General features: G+C 39.8%; 1 protein-coding gene across 5 annotated transcripts in view; it reads left to right on the forward strand.

The window, feature by feature from the left end:
- The first annotated feature begins 9,013 nt into the window (after positions 1-9,013).
- LOC117253444 (discs large homolog 1-like protein) overlaps positions 9,014-12,346 on the forward strand; it is a 134,605-nt gene continuing 131,272 nt past the window's right edge. For 2 of the 5 annotated variants that reach the window (XM_078168978.1, XM_078168980.1), the window contains exons 1-2: positions 9,014-9,439; positions 10,665-10,835. In XM_078168978.1, the coding sequence (XP_078025104.1) occupies positions 9,421-9,439; positions 10,665-10,835 (190 nt within the window). In that variant the 5' untranslated portion in view covers positions 9,014-9,420. The remainder of the gene's footprint in view (positions 9,440-10,664; positions 10,836-12,346) is intronic. The other 3 variants (XM_078168979.1, XM_078168981.1, XM_033620882.2) reach the window with 3 other exon arrangements.

Below are 12,346 nucleotides of genomic sequence, written 5' to 3' on the forward strand. Positions count from 1 at the left end.
ATTTAGAGTTTGAAATATCAAAGATATTGTGAAGAGAACAGAGAAAAAGGTTTGATAATATAATTATTTTTTACTACATGTTTCAGGTAATTCTTTCTAAATATATTGATATACCTTAGCTTTGCTCAAAAATTGTGATATTTTATAATAATGACACTTATAACAAAGTTATGGATGGAAGTACGCACAGTATGACTTGGAGACCTACACATGTACTATCCAAAACTGTATAAAATGTATTTCTACTGTAATTGTGAATTTGTGTTATACAAATATATATTATATATATATGTATATGACTATAAAAACAGTCATTTTCTATGTGTTTAAACTACATAAGAGCTGAACAAATGCTGAGGACGGTGTCACTGTACATAGCTGTGAATGAAATCCAATTTAAAATGACTCATATTGATTGTGAATGTACTCATGCTTTCTGCAGTACCTACACCTACCCAACTTGAATGCTGCTTCTTCTGTTGTGTGACAAAAAGTACTTTGACCTCCGAAGAGAGAACCGCTGTTGAGTTATAAGTTGGACAAATTTTAGTGACGATTTAACAGAACTATTTATTTCTTTATTTATTTGCACATGCAAGTTGAAATCCTTCCAGTTTTAAGTTTGAGTATTAATGCGGAGAAATGTAATTGCAGAAGTATATATAATATATATCATGTGTTTAGAATGCATTTTGCAGACGCTATCTGTACATACTATTTAAGATACAGTTTTTACAAAAAATAATATATGTATAAAATTGAAAAAATGCTGTGCAGCGATTATACTGGAGCCATTTTGGGCTTTGGGACGTACCATTTTTTCAGTATATAAGAAGTGTTTTGAATAATGTACTAAAGTCTCTATTGTACAAATAATAAAAATGTCACTATTGGTAATCTGGGTTCCTCCTGGTGCACTGAGCTGTGTCTTTAGGAGGGCAGAAGAGAGGGATTTCTGTCCTTCTACTCCTCCACTGTATGCATCTTCATTGCTGTGGAAAGAGAGACAAAAGAAGAGGGTGAAGGGGGGCATTAGTTGATTAAAAAAGGTAGTTTTCTCTGCAAATAAAGAGAAAAAAGGGCAAAATAAGGAAGGAAATAAAGGAACGGAGCAAAAGAGAAGCAAGGCAAAGGAAGTCAGAGGCAGTAGGAAGAGATAGGGGTAAAGGAAGGGAACAAAGAGAAAGGAAAAGGTGAGATAGAGGGTAAGAATGAACAACATTGAACAGGATGGATCAAGAAGGGAGGCAGAGAAAAGGGGATGAGGTAAAGAAAGGAAAGAGGATGGAGTGATGTCAGTCACCTCAGCAGGTCTAAAGGAGATTTCAGTTTCCTCTGCTTCCCTTTGGATTAAAGTCACTAGAGGCTCTCATCATCTCAGCAGATGCTCCTTTGTCTCTCTGTCCATTAGCCTAACAGCCTGACTCTTCTTCATCCTTCTCCATCCGTCTATCTCATCTATATCTTGACATTTATCTGAGCTCTGGATTACAGCGGGGCGGTTGAGTCTGTCAAGCTGCCTCACAAACAGAGTTTCTCATTAAGGTAGAAAACCATGTCATAATACATGTGATCCTTTGTGGTAAGTATTATGTATAGAAATCATGCTGGATTTTGCACACAGCACCTGCAAATGTAAAAAATAATTCCATTAAGACATTCTCTGAAAAGTGAAGCGAAGCTTGATCACGCGTGCAGTCCTAAACCAGTTTTAATTTCCAAATGGAAAAATAAGTTGGCGTAATGAGAGATCTTACTGCTCTCTACAAACTGGATTTGTCAGCCTTCAACCGTTCCACAACATTATTATTGATTAATGGGCACTGATGACAAGGATATTTCACGATAAGTTAATTTTATGGGCAATTAAAAAATCCATCCCAGCTCTGCCCAGTGTGCTCATTCACTCATCACTCAGTATTTCTGCAATATAGAAGAGTTAATCTGTTGTTTGCCATGTACGAGTTTCAATAATGCCATTTGTTTCAACTAATACTATGAGTGTCACTTTTGGTCTTTGTTGTCTGTCAAAAATTTATCAAGACACTATTTTGAACTTTTTCAGCACAAACCTATAATGGTAAATGAATTGCAAGCCACTTATAAGGTATATTATGTAAGCAATAATACAGGTGGTTGTGACCTTTACAAAAACAGACATCAATGCACAAGGCAGAGGTGAAGGAAGCCATGGCACAAAGCTAAGTCTGTTATCTTCTAGCTATGTTGAGGCACTTAAACACATCATTGTTGCTTGTGTCATGCTACAGGGGGTCAAGCAACAGTATTTGGACAAACTTATCATGATAAACAACATAACAACATAAGTCCGAATCACTTGGCAGGCCAAGGTTCGACTACAGACCCAGTTGTACTCCCTCCACTACATACCCAGACATTTTAAACTGTACAATACACTTTGGTAATGGAGATGACAGAGCATGTAGCCTACTTCCCTACATGATGTGACATACCTTCACATTCTCTATATACCCAGCCCGTTTTTCGCTCACAACTCATCAAATACCACCGCTTTGTCAGTGATCTCAGTATCAGGCGCTGATACACAGAGGCACCTTCTGCGGCAATATGATATGCACTAGGCATGTCAGTTTTAGACACAGTGGGCTGGAGGGGTGGTGGATGGGTCAAACAAACTTTGGACTTTCACTTAGAAGCCTGTTTTTTGTTTCTCGTGTGAATGTTAAGCCAAACCATGATGTTTTTTTCTAAACCTTTATCACATGCTTTTGTTTTCTAAACCTAACAAGGGACTTTTGTTGCCTGAACCTAAGGAAATACAGTACAGGCCAAAAGTTTGGACACACCTTCTCATTCAATGCGTTTTCTTTATTTTCATGACTATTTACATTGTAGATCCTCACTGAAGGCATCAAAACTATGAATGAACACATGTGGAGTTATGTACTTAACAAAAAAAGGTGAAATAACTGAAAACATGTTTTATATTCTAGTTTCTTCAAAATAGCCACCCTTTGCTCTGATTACTGCTTTGCACACTCTTGGCATTCTCTCCATGAGCTTCAAGAGGTAGTCACCTGAAATGGTTTTCCAACAGTCTTGAAGGAGTTCCCAGAGGTGTTTAGCACTTGTTGGCCCCTTTGCCTTCACTCTGCGGTCCAGCTCACCCCAAACCATCTGGATTGGGTTCAGGTCCGGTGACTGTGGAGGCCAGGTCATCTGCCGCAGCACTCCATCACTCTCCTTCTTGGTCAAATAGCCCTTACACAGCCTGGAGGTGTGTTTGGGGTCATTGTCCTGTTGAAAAATAAATGATCGTCCAACTAAACGCAAACCGGATGGGATGACATGTCGCTGCAGGATGCTGTGGTAGCCATGCTGGTTCAGTGTGCCTTCAATTTTGAATAAATCCCCAACAGTGTCACCAGCAAAACACCCCCACACCATCACACCTCCTCCTCCATGCTTCACAGTGGGAACCAGGCATGTGGAATCCATCCGTTCACCTTTTCTGTGTCTCACAAAGACACGGCGGTTGGAACCAAAGATCTCAAATTTGGACTCATCAGACCAAAGCACAGATTTCCACTGGTCTAATGTCCATTCCTTGTGTTTCTTGGCCCAAACAAATCTCTTCTGCTTGTTGCCTCTCCTTAGCAGTGGTTTCCTAGCAGCTATTTGACCATGAAGGCCTGATTCGCGCAGTCTCCTCTTAACAGTTGTTCTAGAGATGGGTCTGCTGCTAGAACTCTGTGTGGCATTCATCTGGTCTCTGATTTGAGCTGCTGTTAACTTGCCATTTCTGAGGCTGGTGACTCGGATGAACTTATCCTCAGAAGCAGAGGTGACTCTTGGTCTTCCTTTCCTGGGTCGGTCCTCATGTGTGCCAGTTTCGTTGTAGCGCTTGATGGTTTTTGCGACTCCACTTGGGGACACATTTAAAGTTTTTGCAATTTTCCGGACTGACTGACCTTCATTTCTTAAAGTAATGATGGCCACTTGTTTTTCTTTAGTTAGCTGATTGGTTCTTGCCATAGTATGAATTTTAACAGTTGTCCAATAGGGCTGTCGGCTGTGTATTAACCTGACTCCTGCACAACACAACTGATGGTCCCAACCCTATTGATAAAGCAAGAAATTCCACTAATTAACCCTGATAAGGCACACCTGTGAAGTGGAAACCATTTCAGGTGACTACCTCTTGAAGCTCATGGAGAGAATGCCAAGAGTGTGCAAAGCAGTAATCAGAGCAAAGGGTGGCTATTTTGAAGAAACTAGAATATAAAACATGTTTTCAGTTATTTCACCTTTTTTTGTTAAGTACATAACTCCACATGTGTTCATTCATAGTTTTGATGCCTTCAGTGAGAATCTACAATGTAAATAGTCATGAAAATAAAGAAAACGCATTGAATGAGAAGGTGTGTCCAAACTTTTGGCCTGTACTGTAAATCTAAAAACAAAGTGTTTTACCTTTGATGTTAGTTTATTTTGAAAAAGACTGTATGCATTTAATTAGCAGAAACTGTACATTTCCTGTGAAAATGGAAGTGTATTTTGAAAAAACACAATACATGTAACAAGTGTAAATTGACTGCTGTCTGTGAACGTCCAAAACTGGCACAAGAGGGTATCAAGCATTTTATTTAGATGGGTAAGTCCTCAGGCAAAAAGACCTATATTTAGTGAGATGGGGTGAGAACATTATACCCTGACTACTTACCACAGGCAAAAAGAAAACCTTTGCTAATCAAACAATTATCTATTCATAAATTTTTCAAAGTTTGTTTCTAGTTAGGCTAAGTTTGTTTCACGAGTGTGAGATAGTAAAACCATAAGCAATGTATCAACTGTGTCATGTTGCTATGGATATGTGCATATGGACACCTGTCAGCCAATCAGAAATTACCATTTCCCATGGCTATAGAGAATATATAGAGTTTCGTCAAGCCATGCTGGATGGGGTCGCCATCTTATGGGCTCTGTTATCTCCATAAAGTGTGCCAGGAATGAGTCCTAAAACCTGGATATGAGTTAGTATTTAACCACTAATGGTTCCCTTGTCTCAAAGTCAATGGGTTTTTGTTAGATGCATTAAGGTCTGTGTTTAACACAAGCTTAAGAGACTTTCAAGTTTTGTTCTATGACATAAAATACATCAGTAAATGCTCCACTCCTGAACTTTGAAGCTTCTTTGTGTCTTAAAAAAACAGTTGCAAACATGTGGCTAAATAAGACTACAGAACCTCATCATGCCGAGATGCGCCAAACATGGCTTTACTATCTTGTTATGGTGGTGACGTTAGGTCATGCAACCGTAGTGTAGTTCATTTATAGCCTAATGTTAGCTTTTTACTTCTAGCGATTGCATTAAGGCTTCAATAATCATGAAAGCTGTGTTCATATGTGAAGATTATCTTGCTGAACAAAATGTGTAAGCATCAAAAATGTTGGTTTGCAACACAGTTTAGTTTTGGCAGTAATCCAAAATCCAAACCATTACTATGCTAACTCCCGCTTCGGCCTACAGAAAAATGTCATCCTCAGAACACTATTACCAAAGTGAATGCATTCGGTCCAAAAATGAGATGAGAGATGAGTTTACAATGTCTGGATATGTGGGTGGAGGTAGTGTATCAGGGTCTGTAATCCAGCCTTGGAAGTCATCTGGATCTATGATGTTTATCATGATTAGTTTGTTCAAATGCTGTTGCTTGACCACCTTAGCAGGCACATGTAACACAGGAGAAGAAGATACTTACTTTATTAATTCCCAAGGGGAAATTCAGTTTTTTCACTCTGTCATATACACACAGGCCTGAAATACATGCACATACACATACAGGACCTATACATGCATTAAATGAAGAGATGTCACAGCGAGGGGGCTGCCCTGGATAGGCACCTTGAGCAGTTCAGGGTTTGGTGCCTTGCTCAAGGGCACCTCGGCAGTGCAGCTACCTCTCCAGCTACGAGTCCACACTCCATGTTTGGTCTGTAGCCCGCAACCCTCTGGTTCCCAACCCAATCCCTATGGACTGAGCTACTGCCACCCCAACCCCAGTGCAACCCTCACAAGATGGCGCCCCAGTCCAAAAATTTTAACGTGTGTAATGTCAACTTAACATTTTCTAAATGCTGATGTTATGTTTTTAAATACCATAATGACTGGAATGTAACTTCCAGTTAGTACATTTATTTATTTATTCTTAATTTTTCCATTTTATGCTACTTTACTTCTACTCCATACACTTCAGGACAAATATTGTACTTTTTACTCCATTTTATGCATTTATATGACAGATAGCATATAAAATATGAAGCACTGTTATAGATTGGACTAACCAGTCTGTTAAGTTGTCAAAGTTGGCTCCACATCAACCAGCTACAACGTAAAAACACTGTTACACATCAGTGCATCAGAAATAACAATAAGCAGTCTCTGGAGCCATGTCAATAAGCCAACAATAAAAACAGACTTATGGAACTCACATAGTTTTACATTTTTTTTAAGAATAACTACTTTTACTTATGCAACTTCTGTATTTACTTCCATGCAGGATCTTTACTTGTAAAAGAATGTTACGCTGCAGTCTTACTACTGTTACTCATGTAAAGGATCATTGCCTCGATACTTGACTGGATAATATGACAGGTATCACTGACTGAACTTTCTTCCCTGTGTCTGTCTTGTACCATTCCCCACTGTGCTCCTGGCATCAGTGCCCTCTGTAGAACAACTGTGCTTACTGTGGTACAGGCCGACAATTAACAATAGAGGGTAATAGTAAGCCTCACACACACACACACACACACACACACACACACACTCACACAACACATTGACACACTCACACTCACAAACACATATTGACACACACATTGACAAAAGCAGAATGATGTCCTTTTGTTCCCTTTCCTCTTTACTCTGTCTTTTACACACTGGTTTGTACAAAATGATACTTCTGTGTGCTGACTGACCAACCCACTTACACAATCATGCATAAATTTCCCCCCCACGCTGACGCATAATTTATGCTGGCATCGATGTGTGTGAGTGTTTGTGTGTGTAAGAGACACAGAGCGAGAGTTTTTTGTGCGCCCACCAAAGCTGTCAATAAGCTCTTTTGACCTGATCAATAACAATACCAGAGACTGAGTCCATGACCTGCATTCAGCTGCTGCCTGTGTACATGAGTGTGTGAGTGTGTGTGCAGATGAAATGGCCCTACAGTCTCTCCACTGTCTACAGACATACAGTAGGCCTACATTGTCTCCAACATGCAGGACTAACATATGTCTCGCAGCAACTTTGCATTTCTGATCCTGCCTTTCTGTCTTGTACTCTGACAACTGATAGCAAATCCTCAGTACCTGAGCAATCTTTAATGTGTTAGATGCTTAAGAGATTGGCGTTGATGTAGGTTTCGACCGTACCACTTGTTAACCAAAGAGGTCTGACAAAGACTCTTAGGGTGCGTTCTGAATTACATACTTGTTCTTTTTACTTTTAGTAGGTATTGCAGCTGCCCCTAAAAAGTATGCACTGTTGCATGCAGTATGCACACAATCGTGACATACTACTTCCTCATAACATTACGCCCTGAACCTTGACCATCTTACTCATATATCTGTTACCATGGAGATAAAAAAAAATGCTGTTCACTGAGCTCACTACAGACAGAGGTCAACCCGGAGAGCTCTGCTGGTGCATACATTGTAGGTTCAAACATGTTATATTCACAGTAGTAAAATTACAGAAGCTATACATTTCTCTGTCATTGTTATTTAATACTTATGTCCTTTTGCTGTTGGTTATATTTATGATTATTTTATGCAATTGCGCAATTAATATTCCCATTATTACTAATGGACTGGTCATCAGTCAGCTGATAGACTGAGCAGAGGATTGTGGGTCACAGTAGCCAGAAAAGCATGCTGGTTTTCATGCTGCAAAATCAAACCGAGTGTACAGTAGTAGAACATCCAGTTATTTTGGCATAGGCCTACTGCATTTCACATACTATGTAGTGCAACATACTAAATCTTGTTCTGGCATACTATATGGTATGGTAGTATGGGTACTGGAACGCACAGATATTTACTGGGGACATTTGATTTGTACGGAGCCCCTAAAGTCAAAGGTGTTGTTTTTTTTCTTTTTAATCTTGTACACAAGTTAATTATCTTGTGTGCGTGAGATAATAACTTGCTCCCACGAGATAATTAACTTGTGTTCACAAAATTAAAAATATTACCTTTCAGGACATAAGGGGCTCCATAGTTTTCTTTTCATTTTGTATGAAAGCTAATTAGCGAATGCACACTCCTTAAAGAGGCACTGTTTTGGGTAATAGACCCTGGTAATTGACATGGATTTAGGCTGGGAGACAGGGGACAAGCCTGGGATAGAGAAGCCTTAATCTACTCAACACAATAAAACTGTTTACCATGACAATAAAGTCAGACAGGGATGGACTTGCCCTGACAGTTGCTGGGATTACATTGGTGACAGTTCAGTTGGATCCCTATAACACACCTTGCTCTTTTAGATCATGTTTGTGGTTTTCTGTGTGCATGCATGTGGGAAACAGACCATACACACCTCACTCGCAAAATATGTTGAATTTAATCTGACCAGACTTTTTGTTTCATATCATTATAATCCAATTTTATCAATAAATGTATGGTGGAAGTCTAAGACAGTGGGAGCAAAAGAGGAGCTGTTACATAGATCTACCTCTGGGAGACTAATCAGTGTTACTGTAACACACATGTACTCAGGGTGGAGTGGATTAGATGTAAATCCAGCATGTATCCTGGAATAAAAACAGGCTTTTATCCATTGCACATAAGAGCTGTATAATATCAATAACACAAACATACTGGAAGACACGAAGAGACTCTCAAACCTGCTTTCATGTTGTTGTAAGGTGAGTGCACGAATGAGTGTGTGGCATTTGAGGACTTCTAAGTGTGTGTATGTGTGTGTGTGTGTGTGTGTGTGTGTGTGTGTGTGTGTTCATCCCGCAGGACCGCCTAAGAACCGGTCGGACAGCGTTTGGAGTCAAGTCACCTGAATGAAGAAATGGAGGACTAGTTTTTATCAAAGCGAGACAGAGAAGGAGAGTTTAAGTGAAGAAGAAGAGAAAACAAGCTCCGGGTGCTAAGTCCACGCGACGACTGTCAACGTTTGATATCAATAGTTTCGTTCATTTTTTTCCCTCCGCCGTTGTCTGTTTTTTGTCGGACTTTCAAACACTTCTCAAAGTTTTTGTTTTGACGCAAAGACAGGTTGGTGCAGACTGTAGTCGTGTCAGTTTGGTGTCCCAGTTTGGAGGCAGGCTGTCCCGGGACGGACGCACACATCTGTAATAACAGATACCGTCAAAGCGACACAGATACAAGCCCCGGGGGAGGAGGACTGAGCGTGTCACCATGCCTGTGCGCCAAAAAGGTAAATAAAATGCGTTTCTGTCTTTATTTCTTTCTCTTTAGTATATCCCCCCACGTATTTTACTTTGTTCGACAAACGACATCGACTTTATCACTTTTAAACCTCTCTAAAATGTTAGGTTCATGTCGTTTCTCCTGCTCAGCGAAGTGCTCTAACGCACCAAACTTCTTTAAAACACCCGCAATTTAACGCTCATTTGTTTATGGGTGCACGCGCACAATGCTTAGTTAAAAATTTTAGAGCTCTAACTAAGTATTCAGACCCTGTGGTAAATTCGGCACACACGTTTTCCACCAAGCAGTATTTTTATTTTAATTTTTATCAGCTTTTACTCGCTGTCATTACAACACATAGACAGAGGGAGTCAGGGTCAGGATTTATGACTCTGCGTAATGTTAATTGCATACCGTATTAAAGCATGTAAATGCGCAACTGATTTATATCTGAAAACGCCTGTGTATATGTGGTTTTAAATGTGTAAACTATGCCGTTTGGCATTCAAACGAGAGCGGCAGTGGGTTGAGTGAGATGTTGATGCTGTCAGTGCTTCCGGTTTAATCAGCTGTTCAGACAGCAGTGTGTCCTGGAGTGTGGTCTGCACCTTTCCTTTGCACCATAAACTGTTGTCCTCGTGTCCTTCTGCACCACACTTACATAAAGCCATAGTAATAAAACTTAATAGCCTAGTAGTTACCAATTAACAGAATCCAGATTCAATAACATGTCATAAATAGGCTGCATTTTCACTGCTTCCCCTATGATCAAAGATGACTTATAATATCACTCAACTCAATTTTATTTTTACATTATATTGCTGTGATATTATGCCTTGAGCTGGGGGTGAAAATGATACACCTTTCTAAAGCAAACAGTTGCTACAGGATTGTATATTACTGAATAAAAATCTTAATTTATACTTTATATTTTCATCTGCTGTCAAATTTGCCACTCAACATTGATGTCAAACACTGAAAACATGCAATAGTTGAAACAGAAAGAGAAAGAAAACCTGTGACAACACTCGCTGCATGGAGTCAGGTGTCATCATCTGTCTCTTATTAGAGTTAGAGTTTTTTTTACTATAGTAATCCTCAATTAAGAGGAGGATTGTAGTGTACATAATCTCCTTGCACTAGAAAGAGTGACATAACAATTGTGCCTCTTTTTTTCTGTAATAAGTTATGGAAAAAAGCAGGTTTTGTTATATTTTGTATTTTTCTGTCAGATGCACAGCGAGCCCTGGAGCTTCTCCAGCAGTACCGGACCAAACTTGACCAGAGACAGCAGCACCAGAGGCGGACCAAACAGGGCCCTGTGGAGGAAGACTCCCAGCTGCAGCAGTCTCTGGACAGAGTCATCAATGTCTTCCAGAGTCAGCTCTTTAGTGCTCTGCTTGGTAAGGTTGTCTGTTTGTTCATATACCCAACCAGTGAAAATGCAGATAGAGATGGCTCTTTTAAATTAAGAGAGGAGCACTGTGGTAACACTCGTTGTCACAGTATCTACAAGATCAGTCACATGACTGTGGTAACCAGAACACAGACATGTAGGCGTAATGTAGCCTGTCACAGAAAACACTGGGCCCTTTGTAGAAAGTCACCACAAATTTAGAGAATGTGTAGAACGTATAAATTCTCCCCAAGAGATGACAGTCTGTGTCTAACTTGTTGGGTCTGCTTGCGGTGAACTTTTGCTTATCGAAAAAGAAAACACTGGGCACATGTGGTTCAACAAACTGGTTCTTAGTCCCAGGTCCCACCTGCTTTGTGCCACGCCTACACCTTTAGCTCTCACAGTAACACTTCCCGCTCTGTTGTGTGTGTGTGTGTGTGTGTGTGTGTGTGTGCTGTTCTCTGAACATGAGACTGAGTTCCTGATTGTGACTTTGACCTTTAATTGAGCTGTCTCTGGTGTTTAAATTGTAGCTTGAAACAGTGCCGTCTTTTTCTTTTTATGTTGATCCATGACTTCTTTTATGTTTAAAACATTTGACTTCATCTACCATGTAATATTGTGATTTCCCTAATGCCAGTTTTATGGTCATTTTTATGTATTGTACTGTTGTATTTCCTCTTCACCTTTTGTCGTAAAAGAGTTCTTTGCTGATTTTCAAACAGCATTATATGATAACAAAGTGGGTAGTATGTGTAAATGAACTGTGGTAAACTTTCCTCCATCTTACCAGCTCCCGGTTCTTCCTGCTCATTAACCACCAAAAATCTACTGAATGATGTTTATCGCAGCATCTAGCCGATTTTTGCCATCTCTGGGGCTGTTGCTCGAACTGCAGATACTACTACCTTATTTTCAGATTCCTGCCACCATGGACACAAAGAAATAGAGGGAGAGATAACTCGCTCTCTGTCTCAAACTCAGAACAAACTCAGATCAAACAGTAAAACAAGTGCTGATCATATATATAACCAAGATTCTGTTACTATATCACCTATTTCTCGCCCAACATGTTTTCAGAAACATATTTTAGTGTACTGTTCTGCTGTAATACAAGAGTTTATGAACGGGATGATGGCGCAGTACTGCACAGCCTGTATTTTGAGAAACAGGAGCTGAAAATCTGAGATCAAACAGTAAAACTAAGCAGTTCTGATCAAATATAAAACAAGATTTTGTTCCTGCATGTCGTATTTCTTGCCTGAAGTGCTTTCAGAAACATATTTTAGCACACTGTTTAACCGTAATCCCAGACTGTTTGTTTCCAGCCAGCTGCCATATTGTTTTTTGGATGAGCAACTCACATTCCGTCACCCATCAGTGGGAGTGTTTATTGGTACGGTGTGGTGCAGTGCATTCTGGTTATTGTAGGGTTTTTTTTTTTACCTCTTGAGCAAAATCAAATGACACAGCCCTTTTCCTCTGTTTTCTCTGGTCATATAGCACCAGTGTTAA

Source organism: Epinephelus lanceolatus, chromosome 6, assembly GCF_041903045.1.
Source record: "Epinephelus lanceolatus isolate andai-2023 chromosome 6, ASM4190304v1, whole genome shotgun sequence".
Classification (NCBI taxonomy): domain Eukaryota; kingdom Metazoa; phylum Chordata; class Actinopteri; order Perciformes; family Serranidae; genus Epinephelus; species Epinephelus lanceolatus.